The sequence below is a fragment of the Notamacropus eugenii genome, chromosome 4, assembly GCF_028372415.1.
Source record: "Notamacropus eugenii isolate mMacEug1 chromosome 4, mMacEug1.pri_v2, whole genome shotgun sequence".
Taxonomy (NCBI): Eukaryota; Metazoa; Chordata; class Mammalia; order Diprotodontia; family Macropodidae; genus Notamacropus; species Notamacropus eugenii.
In genome coordinates, this window is record NC_092875.1 from 151,335,843 (window position 1) to 151,354,424 (window position 18,582).

Below are 18,582 nucleotides of genomic sequence, written 5' to 3' on the forward strand. Positions count from 1 at the left end.
GTGACTTTATGTTCTCCTCTCTGATAGGCTTTCCCTCAAACAGCTCCTCAAGTTTTCAAAGAAGTTTCTGACCTTTACCTAACCGTACTAGGTTACAATCCCGACCACTCAAAACTGTGGAAACCGAACTTGCTTGTTTCCGACAACATTAAATGAGTTTATCAAGTTACCACAGACAATAATGATTGGAGATAGAGTTTTGAAACTAGTCTTCCTCATCCCCAAGTCCAATATTCTATCCATCCTATCTTTAGTGACTTCTGAACTACATCACAAACGCCTGAGAGACTGGGATAACATCTTATACTTCTTTTATATTTTACTCAGTACCAGTACAATATTGTGAACGTAAAAGGGCATCTCATACTTACAGAATGATTGCAAAGAGATCTGAGCAATGAAAGTCAAATTTCCCTTATCTAGGGCTTAAGGAAATATGATCTCATTCACATTATAACAAGGCGGAAGGAGAGGGAGGGAGGATTGTTCATTTCCTTTAAAACTGACCACAAATTGTTTTCCTGCTGAATTTATAATTTTAAAAAGATTTTTAAAAATCATAGTGTTGCTGTTGGTGGAGCTGTGAGCTGATCCAGCCATTCTGGAGAGCAATTTGGAACAATGCCTAAAGGGTTACAAAAATGTGCATACCCTTTGACCCAGCAATATCGCTTCTAGGACTGTATCCCCAAGAGATCGTAAAAATGGGAAAGGGTCCCACATGTACAAAAATATTTATAGCAGCACTCTTTGTGGTGGTCAAGAACTGAAAATCAAGGGGATGCCCATCAATTGGGGAATGATTGAATAAATTATGGTATATGAATGTAATGGAATACTATTGTGCTCTAAGAAACGATGAACAGAAAGACTTCAGAGAGGTCTGGAAAGACTTATATGAACTGATGCTGAGCAAAAGGAGGAGAACCAAGAGAATCTTGTGCACAGCAATAACCACAGTGTGCGAGAGTTTTTTCTGGTAGACTTGGAACTTCATTGCAATGCAAGGACTTAAAAAAATTCCCAATGATCTTCTAAGGCAAAATGCCTTCCACATCCAGAGAAAGAACTATGGAATTCAGTTGCAGAATGTAAATGTAGCAGATCATTTTGTGTGTGTGTGTGTGTGTGTGTGTGTGTGTGTGTGTGTGTGTGTGTGTGTGTGTGTATGTGGGTGTGGGTGTGGGTATATTGCATTTTGGTTTGTTAGATGACTTCTCCCACTCATTTTAATTCTTCAACACAGCGTGACTATAGTGAAAATGTATTTAATAGGAAAGTATGTGTAGGACCTATACAAAATAGTATGCTATCTCAGGGAGGGAGGAGGGAGGGAGGAAAAATAATAATCTAAGTTATATGGTAATGATTGTAGGATATTGAAAATAAATAAAATTAATTTAAAAAACAAACAAACAAAAAGAAAGAAATGATGAGCAGGATCATTTCAGAAAAAACTTGGAAAGACTTATATGAACTTATGCAAAGTGAAATGAGTAGAACCATCAGAATGTTGCCTAGCCACTCTCAGTAATACAATGATCTAAAACAGTTCTGAAAAACGCTATCAATCACCAGAACTGATGTTGTCTGAATACAGATCAAAGTATACTTCCTTGAAAACTTTCATTATTTTTGTTAGTTTTTTTGGTCGGTTTTTTTTTTTTTTACAATATGATTAATGTGGAAATATATTTTGTATGCTTATGCGTGAATGACCTATATCAAATTGCTTGCTTTGTAAATGAGGGTTTGGGGAGGAAGAGAATTTAGACCTGAAAAATTTAAAAACGAATGTTAAAATTTTCATATGTAATGGGGTAGGGGAATAAAATACTGAATATAAAAGAAAAAAATCATAGTGTTGCAAAATCAGTCATCCTATAAGTATGAAATGATATTTTTCCTTTTCTAATTCATGTGTGTGTATTTGTTTTAATTTTAGCTTTAGAGGAACTGTTATCAACTCAGGTACCTGCTGATTTCAGTTGAGTTGATCTCAGTATCTTTTAAGAAGTAATATAATATCTCTATACCTGTCTAAAGTTTTCACTAGTGGTGCCAAAGCTATGGTTATATGGAAAGTTTCTGACAAGTTTTGGGAATTAACTTGTGAGGGCATAAAATTATGTTGTAGAATGAACCCCTAGTAAGAGCAGAAAAGTTCTTTAGTGCTCTGGGAAGTAGAGAAAAAAAGTCATCTGGAAGTTTATAATTAATAGTTTTCATAGTATTTTTCTATATTTTAATGTAATTAATCAGAAAATATCAATAATTCTCCAATACTATTCCTTTAATTTTACAAGAAAGTTAATATAGCCAATAACTTGAGATCTTCCTATATGTAGAAGTAGGCAATACACTTAATTTTAAGAATTATCAGAGATGTTTAAGAAGTTCTTAATAATGGTAGTATAGTGGAGAAAACATTGGCCTTAAAGTTAGAGGGCTTAGGGTCATATCTTCTGATATGGCCTTGGGAAAATCACTTTAGCTTCTCTGGACCTGTTTACTCATCTTTAAAATGAGTGGGGTAGGACTAACTGGCTTCTGAGGTCCCTTTCAGCTTTAAATCTACAACATTAAAAATCTCCCTCAACAGCTTTATTCTTTTAATTCAGTTTCCTCATATGTAAAATGGGAGCAATAATGGCAGCTACATTCCAGGATGGTAGTGAAGGTAAAATGAAGTAATAATTGTAAGGTTCTTTGCAAGCCTTAAAGTGCTATATAAAAGCAATTATTGGCAGTTAGGTGGCACAGTGGATAGAGTATCAGATCTGGAGTTAGGAAGATCTGAGCTCAAATCTGATCTCAAACACTAGTTGCGTGACCCTGGGTAAGTCACTTAACCCTGTTTGCCTCAATTTCCTCATCTATAAAATGAGTTGGAGAAGGAAGTGGCAAACCACTCTAGTATTTGTCAAGAAAACCCCAAATGGGGTCAAGAAGAAGGTGACATGACTTTATGACGATGAAAATGCCAGGCAGAAACAGAAACCACAAAGTCAGAAAAGCAATAAATTGCTTTAAATTAGTGGCAAATATTCTGATCTTCAGAGTGCCAGATTGAAAGCTACTGCACCAAATTCAAATCCCAGCCTCTGATGTCTACAGTTTCTCCGACTCAGTTCTCATCCATAAATTAAAGGAGTTGAGTCAAGTCAGTAAGCATTTAAAAGCAAGGACTGCACAAAGTACTAGTCAGATGACCCTTTATGGTTTGGAGGCAGTTAAAGTGGTTCTGTGGTTAGACTGAAGAAACAGGAAGGCCCGAGTTCAACTTCTGCCTTTCAACATTTATTAGCTGTGAAACCCTATGCAAGTCACTGTGTTTTCTCATCCATAAAATAAGAGAGCTTGGGTTTGATGGTCTCTAAGTCCTTTCCAGCTCTAAAATCTGTTATCTCCTTGTTCTTAATTTTGCATATATAATACATAATGCACATATAAATGTGAAATTAAGACTAGGATTTCATATACCTGGACGTGTATGTATGTATGTATGTATGGGGAAGGGATAGAAAGGCCCTCACTGTGCCTTGAGGCTGGGGACTTTTTCCCCCCAGTGTCCAAGAAGGGTAAAGGACTAGAATTATTTAGAAATATTTATTGCCACTCTAAATATTGGTCTGGGGCATAATGTTCGATATTCAAAACAAAAATCACTCCTTGGCCCTTTTCTATTATCTATTTATTGATCTGTTTGTCATACCTCTACTTCTGGAGAAAGACTAAATGAATAAAAGCTTACATCTGGAGGATGTAGAGAGAATAGGGTAAGGATAGGACTGCATCATTTAGCTAGTAAAACTTCCTACACAAAGACCTTCTGGATACTCCCAGTTACTGACAGTCTTTTAGTTACTTTGTATCATTTTACATTCATTTTCATGCGTAGATACTGTATTTGGCAGTATAAACTCCTTGGGAGCTGGGACTTTTATTTTTCTTTGTCTTGAACAAAGAAATCTAATGGAGGGTGGGAGGAACGTTAGAAACGATCCAGTCTGTGGTCCAATCCCTTCATTTTAAGATGAGGAAACCCAAGACTTGGGTTTAGGGACTGCCCAAGGTCACAACGGGTGGATGATCGCCGAACTTGGCATTTGAACTCAGGTGTTTTGACTCTAGAGCTAGGACTCCGACCAACAGAATTATGCATTGAAAACGAACTCCCCACCCCCACCCCGCCCCCAACGGCTTCAAGCAAAGGAAGTCAAGAAGCGTTTTATTAAGCACCGGGGATAAGAAGAAAGTGAAGACGGCCACCGTCTCAAGAAGCTCCCCTAAAGGGGGAAGACGAGATACAAACATTTATATATAAACAAGATATAGTGAGGATAAACTGGAGGTAATTTCGGACGACAGGCATTGAGATGAGGAAATAAAATTGAAATAGAGGTAAAAGATGCAAAATGGAATGAAAACGACTTAAAAGGCCACGTAGGATGGATTTTACTAAAGCAGAGACTCAACCCGGAATCGATGAACCTTAAAAAATATATATGGTAAGTGTATTTCAATAGACTGATTTCTGTTGCCGTCCCTACGCACTTAAAAGCATTATTCTGGCGAGGGATGCAGAGGCTTCCCAGGACTGCTCCGGGACCCTCCGCTCGGGCTCCGCGGGCACTGCCCGGTCCGGCTTCTCTCCTGGCCCAGGTAGACCAGCATCTCCTTGGGCCGCAGCCCGCGGACTAAGAGGGGGAGTGGCTCGGCGGGACTCCCCTTGGTGAGAAGTCCGACCCGGCGGCCCGGCTCCAGACAGCCGGCGGGCCAAGGCTGCAGCTGCCCCGAGCACCTGCCCCGCAGCGGCAGGTCTGGAGGGCCTGAGCCCGGGAACCAGCGGCGTTCGAGGGGAATGAACGCGGTCTGGAAAGAAAGATCAAGAGAAGCTAGAGCCGGTTCAAAAGTTCTCCGGCCGCGGCCGACCTGCGGCACCCGGAGACTGCGAGGCTGCGGAGGCCGGCGCCGCCAGGTGGGGCGAGGCTTCGGAAGGCGTCCACGGTCTCGAGGCCGATAGTGGGGAAGGGACGAGGGAGGAGGCGGGGGATAGAGCAGAGGCGGAGCCCCGAGATCCACGGCGGGGACGGGGGAGCGTTAACGGCGCTAACGGTATCTCTGGACGGGGGGGGGGGGGGGGGGGGCGGAGACTGGGGAAGGGAGAGCCCGAGAGGTGCGCCCCGAGCGACCGCCGCGTTCTCGAAGCTCCGAGGAACCGAGCCGAGGGGGCGTGGCGCCGCCGTGACGCACTACGGGGCACGCGGGGCGGAGGCGGGGAGGAGGAGGTGGGAGAATGGCAGTTGTCGGGAGGAGCCGCCGAGAGCGGGCCGAGGAGGAGGAGTCCGGGAAACGGGCCGCCTGGACCCCTCCTCCGTACCCACCCCCCTGCCCCATCTGAGAGGCGCCTCCGCCCGCAGAACCCCTCCCCCCGTACTTCCTCCTGCCGCCGCCGCCGCCGCCGCCGCTGCGGGGAGATGGGCCTGGCCGCCAGCAGACAGCGGTCCCCCGGCCCCCGCCGCCGCCTCCTCCGCGCTTGACTTGAAGGTATCGGGCCTCCGGGAAGGGTCGGGAAGAGAAGGGCGTCTCTGGCGTTGCGGCTCCCTCTCAGGGGCTGAGGCCGCGGCTGTTCCCCTCTCCGGGACGCCCAAGGAGCCGGGAGCCCTCGGGGAGGGAGAGGCCGGGGAGTGCCCGGCCGGCCTTGGGTTTTGTGTTTGCTTTGGTTTTTCTGGGTCGGCTTTCCCCGGGCCGAGCCGACGCCCTGCCGAACTGGGGAGGAGGGGAACCGCCCCGGCAGTCCGGCTCGTGTTTTCCCCGGGGGTCACCCCCGGCAGTATTGTGACGGGAAGGGGGGCAGCGTCTCCCCTGGAAGCACTTCCCCCAACCTCCTGAGGGAGGGGAGACCTGAGCGGCGGCCGCCGCGGGGAGGCGGCGGGGGCGGAGCGCATTCCTGGTGGGTGAAATCGGCTCTAACGGGACCGTTTTCCGGGTCTTGTCGTAAATTCCGAGAGCCGGGTCCACCCTTCTCCCCCTCCCCACCCCCAGCTAGGAGGCCCCCCGAAGAAGGCAGGCGGGGGTCAGAATGGGAATGTGCCCCCAAGAGGAGAGCACTGCGGGAGACGCCGGCGGCCCCGGAGGGTTCCACGGGGGTCCCCGAGTTCCTGCCCCTCCTCCGGGCTCCCCAGCCTGGGGCCCACGGCCTTGACGCCTCTGGCTTGGCCGTTCTCGTTTCTCCTGCCAGCTGCCCTAACGTAGCTTTGGTTTCCTAGCTCCGTGAAGGGGAAGAGCAGGCCCGCTCAGTAATCCCGGACGGGGTCGGTCCATAGGCAGAGGCAGCAGCAGAGGCTCTCTGTGTGTGGGAGAAGGGGTGCAGAGGCGGAGATCTGTAGGAAAGTCGCCTGATTCGGCTGCTCCCACTTACTCGGACCTTCTCCTCTGTTCTTCCAGTGGTTGTGAGGAGAGGGCTCCCACAGTTAGCACACGTAAGGTTTTGACTGGGAATACGAGTTGCAGATCTCAGTATGCCAAGAGAGGCGCAGCCATCCATCCGATCTAACCTTGCTGTCTTTTCTGGTGTCTAAATTGACTGGACAGGGCCCTGCCCTTGACGTGTTTCCGTGGGAACGTTACCAAGTTTTTGTCTCCAGGCGTTCCTGTAGATATACAGTTGTCCTGGTGTCTGTCTGCATGTCTCAGTTTTGTGAACAAGGGCACTCTGGAAGTTTCCTTCCCAACTTTTCCATTCACTTATTAGGATCGCAGACTGGGCCTTGTCTTTCTTGCAAAAAGTGTAAACAACGCTATGATGGTGAGTTCACCGGGAAAAGACTTTCATGCCTAGCTGGTAACTTTGAAATAAACATCGTTAGGAAGCTAGTCATTCCTTTTTCTGTATGAAATTTTGTTATTCAATACTGAGGAGTCTGAGTTGAATTAAAGTTTAAAGACATACATACCTACCTGCTTAGAAAGGGGAAGATTGTCTTCTGCTGAACTCATTTTCAAAAGCTCTTTTCATAGAAAACAATCCATGAATAGCTCCTTTTTAGAAAGTGAACATTTTTTAGGATATCTTATTTTTTGTTAATATGGAATTGGAAAGCTTACTTTAAAAAGCAAGAATAAAAAACCCCAAGTCCTTCAAGAGAAACGCCGCAGAAGATTATAAGAATTCTTTTGGTGATTAAACCGAAATATTTAGACGACAGCTTATTTTCTTTTTTGCTTATCTTTTATTAGATTAGTCTACCCCCATTTAAACTGTGTTCTGTCCTCCTCAACTCATCCAGAATAGAGGGCTCTCTGGACTCAATACCTTCATGATATATCTTCTTCTTATTGGGATTAACCCATAGTTGCTGTTTGGATTTATGATATGGATGAAATATTTAAATTTTAAAGTCTTCATAGAGACCATTCATAAGAATTATGAAAATATGCTTTGTTTTTAAAAATCACCCTGGCTAAAAATCTTTACATTTGGAAATTGATGTTACTGTCTCATCAATATTTCTGAATTTCATACTAGACCTTAGCCATATTAACTTTACTTTGTGACTTTTTTTTTTTAAGACTTAGAAATAATCAGAGCTGAAACAGGCAAATTAATTATCTGTTTTATTTTTGGTTGCATAAATTGGCTATTAGAATAGAAGTGGTATTTTTTTTGCTTTACCATGCATTGAAATATCTTGTGTTGAAGTTTGTTTCTTGAGTTTGGTGTTGAATGTGAGCTTAGCAAATCACTTGTTTTGAGTATTTTTTCATCTTACTGAACAGGATTATATTATTTTCCCCACAGCATATGAAATAAGTCTTAATAAAGGTCTTGTTTTTTATAAGTTACTTAATAAACAATATGAAAAGTAGTTCATAAAATTTCAGTGTACTTGGTTGGATCATATAGTCATATTTGTTGTTGACAAGCCCAACCCCCTGTGGCCTTCTCTTTTTTATGTGATTTAAATTTAAAGAGTCGAATGTTTGTATTATAGAATTGTTGGATGGATTTAGAATAGAACATTTAAAGGAAACGTTCTTAGGGCTTGTATCATATTATTTTAATATTTCTGGTAGTTCATTCTTTGATCTTGAAGATTTAGGCTTAACACTGAATACCATTGTTGCTTCTAATCATCATGTTTTGCTTTTTTTTGCTCAAAAAACATTGAGTTCAAAAATTGAATGTTGGTTCATGTTTCTGTGTCTTCCATAAAATTGGTAGACTATTTGAACAGTTTCATTCATGTAGCTTAAATTTTCTTAGTATCTCTGTGCTGTGATTTATAGAATAACATGTCATTTATTTTCCCAAATAAACTTCCCCAAAACCTAGTGCAGTGTTTTGTACATAGTGTTAGTTATGTTAGCTACAGGTATTAGTAATGGATGTATAAAAGAATTCCACTTCTTTCTGCAAGCTATTAGAAACATAGTTGAGTGACTCTTGGAATATATATTTTTTATATATCTCTGAAGCCACTCACAAGGGCCTTTTCATTTGTCAAATATACCCTGGTTTCCTCCAGACAAATCATATGCTTTCATATCTTTATGGTCTGGAGGCAAAATTAGGCCACTTCTGAGTATAAGTAGAGTAAACTAATCATTTCTGAAAGTATCTTCAGCAACATAATGCACTGAGTCTTCCAAGCTACCAGGTCAAGCAGAAACACTTTAATAAAAAGAGAATACTCTCATATATGGAACACTTCAGTGCTTAGAAGCTTTGGTTTGACTCCTGTTCAGCAAAATGTTAATCTGATTACTGATAAACCCTTCTCTACAACAGCTAAATTTTCCATACTTAATTAAGCTGATGGTTTGGTGACGGCTTTTTCCTCTGTCAGAAGCTAATTTTACCTTCATTATATTTATATTTTCAGTTTTAAGATGTCACTTCTTTGTTAGCGGAAAGAAGATGCATAAGATCCAAACAATACACATGTGTAACTACACCTGCACAGTTGAAGACAGAGGGATGATATTGCTTTGCTAAATACATCTATTCCAGATGGTGGTAGACTTCAACCAGAAAAGGTAATGAGATATTTTGAATGCCTGTCAACTTGGTTATTTCACTTTTTTTGTTGTTTGTTTAACTTCCATATTTATATTTTCTACATTTAAAGTATGAAAAATTTGTGGCTTTTCAAGTACACTATATTAGTATTTGGGTTTGCTTTCTTCATAGCTTAGATAACTAAGGGATAATCAGTTTGTTCTCTTGATGGCAACAGTATTCTATGACATTGGCCTTGAAAGGGTTCTAGAAACCTTAGTGCTGGTAACAGTTAGTCTTGCTTTAAAAAATATTCAGTGAAATAGTAGTTAATTATAACTGTTGTATGTATTTGGAGAAGTTTATATGGGAGACTTTGGGTAACATAACTTGAGTGTTTACTGTATTTGCATTTTGATTTATTTTGAAGCAAAAAGTGGCTCAGAAATTCTCATTAAGAGAATCATGGAATGTTAAATCTCAAAGAAACCTTAGACAGTGTTGTCTTAGCACTTTGATTTAATAGATAGAAAGCTGAGACTCAGAGAGATTAAGCAATTTATCCATAGCCACCTACACACTTAGCAACAGAGCTGGAACTAGAATAATCCAAGTCTCCAGATCAGCTTTTGGGCCTGAAAGGTAGTATGTACATTACGCCAAATTATTGTTTTTAGGCCCTCCCTTGTTCCCAAGATCCCTAGATTATAAATAGCCCTGGTGTAATGTCAGGAGTAGTCCAGCTGACTGCTTGAGCAGAAGAGGCAGTCTGATGGAGATAAGCCATAGGGAAGACACATGTTGGGGGTAGGGTATAAAAGAGAGGGAAGAAAAATTAGGGAAGAACAGTAGGAGAAACCTATGGCATTAGGCTTCTAGATAAATACTGTCTTGTATTTGTTCAACATGGAATCTCTCCATCTGCATATGACATCATTAAGTTATATGATGCCTCTGTCTTCCTGAGGGATGTCCCTTCAGATACCAAAGTGGTGCTTGATGAGCAGGTACACCTGGGCAGCTGGGGGGGGTGAAGTAATACATGAGTCATCATATCATATTACATACAGTTAACCTGTTTTGATGCTTCTTTTCATTCTTTGGAACTTCACCACCATGCCTCAGCTGCCTCCTCTTGTTCCTGTGGCCCTCATCTCCCATTGGTTAGTTTTCCACAGACCTCTATTTTGAGGGAGGGCCCAGACCAGCTATTTTTCATTATCTAGAGCTTGTCACCATTCCCCCATTACCTTCTGTGGATGAATACCTTCCCCTTCTTCTTTTCAGTCTCTTTCTGCATGTTGTCTTCTCCCTTTAGAATGGAAGTTGCTTAATGGCAAGACTACAACAGCAGCAGTACTCGTCAGCACAGTACTTGGCATACATGTAATAAGTACATAATAAATGTGTTTTGACTTGAGTCTGACACATTTTCAAACAGGGAAAAGTAGCAATGCCAAAGGACTTCCATTGTAATTAATTTTATTTTAAGATGTATTATAAAAATATGAGAAAAGCCAAATAAGGCCAAACATTATGCAGTGTTACTTAAATTGCACATAAGAACTAATTACAGTTTGCCTTAGGAATTCAGGAGGGCATATATAGTCGGTCTGGGCATTGGTTTTCAACCATTTAGCCCAGACATCTTAACCATTTTTTTTTTTTCGGCAGTCTGATGAAACGTATGGCTCTCTTCTCAGAATGTTTGTTGCCTATGTTCATATTAGAAGGAACTGCTAAATTTTAATTGGAGATTAGTGAAAACAAAGATAATATTTTTTTCTTTATTTTTTATTTAACTTTTAACATTCATTTTCACAAAATTTTGGATTCCAAATTTTCTCCCCTTTTGTCCCCTCCCCCCCATCCCCAAACACCAAGCATTCTAATTACTCCTATCACCAATCTGCCCTCTCTTCTATCATCCCTCCCTTCCTTTGTCCCTATCTTCTCTTTAGTCCTGTAGGGCCAGATAACTTTCTGTACCCCATTACCTGTATTTCTTGTTCCCTAGTAGCAAGAACAGTACTCGACAGTTGTTCCTAAAACTTTGAGTTTCAACTTCTCTTCATCCCTCCCTCCCCACCCATTCCCTTTGGGAAGGCAAGCAATTCAATATAGGCCATATCTGTGTAGTTTTGCAAATGACTTCCATAATAGTCGTGTTGTATAAGACTAACTATATTTCCCTCCATCCTATCCTGTCCCCCATTACTTCTATTCTCTCTTTTGATCCTGTCCTTCCCCATGAGTGTTGACCTCAAATTGCTCCCTCTTCCCCATGCCCTCCCTTCCATCATCCCCCCCACCCTGCTTATCCCCTTCTCCCCCACTTTCCTGTATTGTAAGATAGGTTTTCATACCAAAATGAGTGTGCATTTTATTCCTTTCTTTAGTGGAATGTGATGAGAGCAAACTTCATATTTTTCTCTCACCTCCCCTCTTTTTCTCTCACCTCCCCTCTTTTTCTCTCCTCTAAAAAGTCTTTTGCTTGCCTCTTTGATGAGAGATAATTTGCCCCATTCCATTTCTCCCTTTCTCCTCCCAATATATTTCTCTCTCACTGCTTGATTTCATTTTTTTCAGATATGATCCCCTCCTCTTCAATTCACTCTGTACACTCTGTCTCTATGTGTGTGTGCATGTGCGTGTGTGTGTGTGTAATCCCACCCAGTACCCAGATAACTGAAAAGTTTAGAGAGTTACAAATATTGTCTTTCCATGTAGGAATGTAAACAGTTCAACTTTAGTAAGTCCCTTATGACTGCTCTTTGCTGTTTACCTTTTCATGCTTCTCTTCATTCTTGTGTTTGAAAGTCAAATTTTCTTTTCAGCTCTGGTCTTTTCATCAAGAATGCTTGAAAGTCCTATTTCATTGAAAGACCAATTTTTCCCCTGAAGTATTATACTCAGTTTTGCTGGGTAGGTGATTCTTGGTTTTAGTCCTAGTTCCTTTAACTTCTGGAATATCATATTCCACACCCTTCGATCCCTTAATGTAGAAACTGCTAGATCTTGTGTTATCCTGATTGTATTTCCACAATACTTGAATTGTTTCTTTCTACCTGCTTGCAGTATTTTCTCCTTGACCAGGGAACTCTGGAATTTGGCCACAATGTTCCTAGGAGTTTCTCTTTTTGAATCTCTTTCAGGCGATGATCTGTGGATTCCTTGAATACTTATTTTGCCCTCTGGTTCTAGAATCTCAGGGCAGTTTTCCTTGATAATTTCATGAAAGATGATGCCTAGGCTCTTTTTTTGATCATGGCTTTCAGGTAGTCCCATAATTTTTAAATTGTCTCTCCTGGATCTATTTTCCAGGTCAGTTGTTTTTCCAATGAGATATTTCACATTATCTTCCATTTTTTCATTCTTTTGGTTTTGTTTTGTGATTCCTTGGTTTCTCATTAAGTCATTGGCCTCCATCTGTTCCATTCTAATTTTGAAAGAACTATTTTCTTCAGTGAGCTTTTGAACCTCCTTTTCCATTTGGCTAATTCTGCTTTTGAAAGCATTCTTCTCCTCATTGGCTTTTTGAACCTCTTTTGCCAGTTGAGTTAGCCTATTTTTCAAGGTGTTATTTTCTTCAGCATTTTTTTTTGGGTCTCGTTTAGCAGGGTGCTGACCTGCTTTTCATGCTTTACTTGCATCTCTCTTATTCCTCTTCCCAGTTTTTCCTCCACCTCTCTTACTTGATTTTCAAAATCCTTTTTGAGCTCTTCCATGGCCTGAGCCCATTGAGTGGGCTGGGATACAGAAGCCTTGACTTCTGTGTCTTTCCCTGATGGTAAGCATTGTTCTTCCTCATCAGAAAGGAAGGGAGGAAATACCTGTTCACCAAGAAAGTAACCTTCTATAGTCTTATTTTTTTTTTCCCTTTTTTGGGCATTTTCCCAGCCAGTGACTTGACTTCTGAGTATTCTCTTCACACCCACTTTGCCTCCAGATCCTCCCAGCCAGCACTTGGGGTCTGAGATTAAAATGCTGCTTCCCAGCCTCAGGGTTTTGGGCTGGGGCGGGGCTGCTATTCAGTGTGAGATTAAGTTCAGGTGCTCAGGTGGAGGCAGGGCCGCCTCACGGGGCTCAGTTCCCTCAGGGGGTTTATGTGGAGACCTTCAACAATGGATCCGGGCTCCTGTCTGCTTGGGGAGCCCTGGTCTGCTCCCGCCTCTGCTGCTGCCCCCCGAGGGGGCCTGAGTTATGGGGGCACCCCACTCCCCTCTCGGCAAGCCGAGAAGACCCTCTCACCAACCTTTGGGGCCAGTGGGTGGAGGGACCCACATGGCTGCTGGAGATTCTGTCCCTGAAGCCTGCTCGGATCTGCTCCTCTCGGTGCTGCGCAGTCAAGGCAGGGCTGGGCTGGGCTCAGCTCCGGGTCCGGGGCTCGACGGACCTTTTGCGAGAGGTTTTCGGGACTCTCTGGAACAGAAATCTCCTCTGCTCCATTGTTCTGTGGCTTCTGCTGCTCCAGAATTTGTTGGGAGTTCTTTTTTACAGATATTTTATGGGCTGTGGGTTCAGAGCTAGCATATGTGTGTCTTTCTACTCCACCATCTTGGCTCTGCCCTAAAGATAATAGTTTTACCGAACCAGGGTCATGGACCCCCTGAAATTTGTCCATAAACCCTAGTTAAAGAATTCCTGATCTAGCTTGATCTTTTTAGTTGAAGGATTTATGGTAAGTAGCTTGTGGGTTTTTTCATCTGAAACCTTAAAATTCAGAACCTTAAGTGGGAAGAAAATTAAAACCAATCCATTTTCTACCTGCCTTTCTTGCTGTCAAATAAAGTACTGTTTAAAGGTGTGTGGTACTGACATGAATGAAAATATGTGTCTCCCTTTTAAACTGAGGGTACCATTTGAAAGAATTCTGTTGATATTGGAACTAGATGAGCAGGTATACCTAAGCAACTAGGTGGTGAAGTGATACATGATTCATCGTATTGTATTACATACAGTATAGTATATACATGACACATCTTCTGCTCTTTGAGATTAACCCATAGTTTATTTAGAGTAGATATAACTAGACCTAGAGTCAGGAAGACCTGAGTTCAAATATAGCCTCAGACACTTAGGACCCTGGGTAAGTCACTTAATGTCTGTCAACCTCAGTTTCCTCAACTATAAAATGAGGATTATAACACCTAATTCACAGGGTTACAAGACTCAGTCTTCACAATGATTTTTCATCAGTTGAGTTATTTTCACTGACTCTGTACCAGCACATAGAAATTCATGAATACTTATTCCCTTATACATTCCTTTTCATATCAAAATGTAATAAATAAATAAAATGCTAGCTATTAGTATTTTTTTTTAAAAATTTATTATTAAAAAATAGGCCTTTTTATTGTTTGTACATTATGCTAAATGCCAGAGTAATCTTCAAACTGGACTGATAAAGTTTGCTGAAATTTCTGGAACCATACCAAAAAATAAACTAAAAGAGTTTATCCTTGTGTGTTGATCATGGGATCCAAATTATGTTTATGTTATCAGAAACAAAAATCTTCCTTTTGAATCTTAGCATTCTACTAGGACTACTAGAGGAAGTACCCCCCAGGATAAGCAAGACTGGGAAGTAAAAATTATATACACTAGTAATATTAATTTTCTTGCTGTCTCTTTCCCTGTGGCCTTGCTGCTACTATCTTAATATCTAAAGTATATATTTGTACTTACTCTTAGTATTTTGGAAGTAAAATCCTCACAGAAGGGTTCAGGAAAGTATTAGTTTGGACTTTTGTATTTTTTTAAGTTCCTGGAATTAAAAAAGATCAGTGGAATTACTTTACCTTGATTATAGTATATTTTTTTAACAAAAAATGTATTCATATAAAATCCCATTGGGCCCCAGAAGGCTTTTTGTTTATTTTCTTTTAAATAAATATGAATGGGAATTGAAGCTTGGGGAAAATGAGGCTCTAGAACCAATATGTGACAGGGTATGGAGGAAGGACTGGGAGAAAATAGGAAAAAGTAAAATGTTAGCCTAGTTAGAAATAATTTTTTAGGTGGAAATGAGAGTCCTTAGTCTAGGACAGTCTAATCAGTTAAGCATAGCTTGATAATGATATATATCAAAGTAAACTAGAAGATTCTAAGAGGAGAGCTTTCAGTAAGCTAACATGAATTTGAGGATTATTTTTCCCATACTGTGCTTGGAAGATGATGACCACTTCAAAAAACTAAAACACCTGGTTTATTTATGTATTTTCTCTAACAAATACACACACATACTTTCTAACAAAACATATACTTTTAAATTTTAACTAATTTTGGTTATGTGAAAACTATTTGATATAAAAAATAATTTCAGCAAAATTAATGTGAAAAGATAAAAAATATAATAACATACTTGGGGAAAGGTTAGGGTGTTGTTGGTGTTTGGATAGTCTGAATAATATAGGGTTCATCATTTTTAATCCTTGAAGACACCAAGCCTTTCAGATGTAGTGATATACTAAAAACAAATTTTTGGGTAGGGGATATTTTTTCTCTATTATAGAAAAAGGTTTTACTGTATATGTGAGGCCAGATTTTGATCCTAGACATCTTAAAAAAAATTTTTTTTTTTTAATTTTTTAGACTTGGTGCCATAAATAGAGTGGTATCCTTGGAGTCATGAACACCCAAGTTCAGATCACATTAGCTGTGTGATCTTGGGCAAGTCACTGAAATTTTTTTCACACTCTCAGTTTCCTCATCTGTAAAATGAGATTGTATTTAGTGACTGTCTCTCATCTCCAGCAGCAGATGGGCCCATCTACACATTCCTCCCCCGCCACCCCCCCTCATCTTCAGACTCTCCTTATCTCCTGGATGCTTCCCTACTATCTACACACATGCCCATGTTTTCCCTCATTCTTAAAAAACCATAATTTAATCCATCCATCCCTGTTAGCTATTGTCCCACATGCCCTCTTCCCTCTAAACTTTTTGAGAAGGCATCTACAGTAGTGGCTTTTCACCCTTCTTTTTTTCCTCACTCTTCTTAACTCTCTGCATCCTGACTTCCTACCTTATTGTTCAACTGAAACTGCTTATTTCAGATATAATGGCATTTTCTTCAGTCTCTTCATCCTTGACCTCTGCAGCTTTGGTACTGTCACTTACTCCCTTTCTGACATTCTTTTCTCTCTAGGTTTTCCATTGAGGTTCATCCCTTACCTGTCTTAATAGCTTCAACTCATTTTCCTTTGCTAGATCTTTATTCAGGTCATGTCCTCTAACCCTGGGGGTCCCACAGGGCTCTCTGCCTTGGCCCCTTTTTTATTCTCCCTCTGTATTGCTTAGTGATCTCATCAGCACTCTTGGATTCAACTGTCTTCTCTGTGTTAATGGTTGTTTAACTTTATCCACCCTAACCTCTGCTGACCTCTAGTCTTACATCTCTAAGTACCTGTTAGACATCTTGAACTGGATATTCTCTAGACTTCTTAAACTCACTATATCCAAAACTGAACTCATTATTTTCCCCAAAACTATCCCCTCCTTCTAATTTCCCTATTACTATCGAGGGTATCATTATCCTCCCAATCATTTATGCTTGCCATATAGGTTGACTCCTCATTCTCACCCTGTCCCCTCCCCCCCATATCCAGTCTGTTGCCAAAGACTGCCAGTTGTACCTTAATAACATTTCTTGTATATTCCTCCTTCTCTCCTCTAGTAGTAAAACTACCCTGAGGTTCATGCCTTCATCATCTCATGCTTGGACTATTGGCAGTAGCCTGTTGGTTTGCCTCCAAGACAATTCAACGTCTCCTGACTCCAAGCATTTTCACTGACTGTTCCTCATGCTTGGAATACTCCCCCTCCTTATTTCCACCTCCTAGATTGCCTGACTTCCTTCAAGTCCCAGCTAAAATCCTGTCAGGAAGCTCCCTTAATTCTAATTCCTTTCCTCTATTGACTGTTTCTACTTGATCCTTTATATAATCTGTACCTAGCTTTTTGCTGCTTATCTCTCAAATCGGACTGTGTGTTCCTCCAGGGCAGGAAATGTCTTAATTTTCTTTGTATCCCTAGTGCTTAGCAAAGTTCTTGGCACATAGTAGGTTCTTCATAAGTGTGTATTGACTGACTGACTCTTAAGATCATTTACAACTCCAAATCTATGGGCCTATAATTTGTGAGAGTATCAAATTAATTTTTAGTCTTTTTAGAAGGAATTAGACCAAAGGAAGACCATTGTGTTAACACTGAAAAAAGCTAGGGCTATTAAATTGAAAGTTGGATACTCATAACTAGTCTTTAACATTACTCTCTTAATCATCCTCATTTCTGTCCTAGTATCCTTGGTACCTAGCACAATGCCTGGCACATGGTATGTGCTTAACATAGCTGTTTATTGATCCTTTACAGACTTTTTATAGTTCACCTGCTCTCTGCAAAGGACCATGCTAAGCCCTGAACTTAGGGAGAGGTTTAAGACATGATCTCTGCCTTTGTGAACCTTTCATGTAGTACAGTTAGAATATAAGTGCCAGGTGAATGAAGGTGCTTTAAGAGTTCAGAGAAAGGAAAGAATCCTAGTGAGCTTCAGCATTTAAGGGAAGCTTTTTATTTGTTTGTTTTGTTTTTTTGGAGGAAGGGAGATTTGACCTGAGTATTGAAGGTTGGTTAGGATTTAGATAAGCAGAAGGAAAGGGAGACCAGAGCAATTGCCAGGGCAATGAAACATAAGCTGAGAACATTTAAGTAGGCCAGTTTTAATGGAATGTAGAGTGGGTCAGAGGGGGGAGTCTTCTAGAAAGAGGTTGGAATTGATTTGTGAAGGGTTTAAAACACTGTAGAAATTTGTATTTTATCCTAGCAGCGATAAAGAACCACTTGAAACTTCTTGAGTAGAGTAATAACATTGCTACCCATGCTTTAGAAAGGTCAGTTTGTAAGATGTTGGTTGGAGGGTGGATTGGACAAAAGAAGAGATTGAAGTCAGGGAAACCAATTAGGTTATTGTAAAGCATGATGAAAATCTGAAGTACGAAGCTTTTGAAAGGGGATGTATAGATAATTTTGGAGGTAGAATTAACTGGATTTAGGTAGAATTAACTGATTAATTGTAGGGGTAGTTAGTGAGGGAGAGTGAAGGATGAAGGCAAACTTCAAGGTTGTAAATATTGGTAGCTGTAAGGTTGGTAGTGCCTTAGGGAATGTTGGGGAAGATCAGAAGAGGAGTGGGTTTGGGGTAGAAGACTTGAAGTTCTATTTTGGATATGTTGAATTGGAAATGCATATAAGACATTCAAGTAGTGATATCTAGCAGACAGGGATGCATGAGATAAGGATTGGTTATGTCCATTTAATAGTCATCTGCATAGACCCAGATGGTAATTGAATCCATAGGAGTTGATGATATCACCAAGAGAAAGAATATAGAGAGGAAAGGGTAGAGGACAGCCCTAGGATATAGCAATGCATAGAGACATGGATAATGAGCCATCAAAGGAGAGAGTGCCTTAGAAATTAAACCGAAATTAGCCTTCACTTGCATAGGAATCCCTTTTACAGCCTGTCTGCCATGATCATTGGGCCTCTGCTTGAAAACTGAGAATGATAGGGAATTC

General features: G+C 40.9%; 2 protein-coding genes across 18 annotated transcripts in view; one reads left to right on the plus strand and one right to left on the minus strand.

Annotated features, from left to right (window-relative positions):
* Positions 1-585: 585 nt before the first annotated feature.
* RNF19A (ring finger protein 19A, RBR E3 ubiquitin protein ligase) overlaps positions 586-18,582 on the plus strand; it is a 103,331-nt gene continuing 85,334 nt past the window's right edge. For 10 of the 17 annotated variants that reach the window (XR_011965826.1, XR_011965832.1, XR_011965824.1 and 7 more), the window contains exons 1-2: positions 5,440-5,550; positions 8,889-9,042. The gene's annotated coding sequence lies outside the window, so the exon portion shown is untranslated. Of the gene's footprint in view, positions 4,512-4,868; positions 4,982-5,439; positions 5,551-5,884; positions 5,957-6,632; positions 6,812-8,888; positions 9,043-18,582 lie in introns of those variants that run through there. The other 7 variants (XR_011965825.1, XR_011965833.1, XR_011965830.1 and 4 more) reach the window with 4 other exon arrangements.
* LOC140500662 (uncharacterized) lies at positions 4,170-5,951 on the minus strand. The gene is made up of 2 exons (XM_072603403.1): positions 5,441-5,951; positions 4,170-4,875 (listed from the first exon to the last, which is right to left on the minus strand). The coding sequence occupies exons 1-2, from the start codon at positions 5,949-5,951 to the stop codon at positions 4,550-4,552; spliced, it is 837 nt and encodes a 278-aa protein (XP_072459504.1). The 3' UTR covers positions 4,170-4,549.

Coding starts and splice junctions, on each gene's coding strand:
- LOC140500662 (XM_072603403.1), bottom strand. CDS start 5,951: ATGCGCTCCGCCCCCGCCGCCTCCCCGCGGCGGCCGCCGCTCAGGTCT. Junction 4,876..5,440: donor GGCGGCGGCGGCAGGAGGAA/GTACGGGGGGAG, acceptor CTTTCTTTCCAG/ACCGCGTTCATTCCCCTCGA.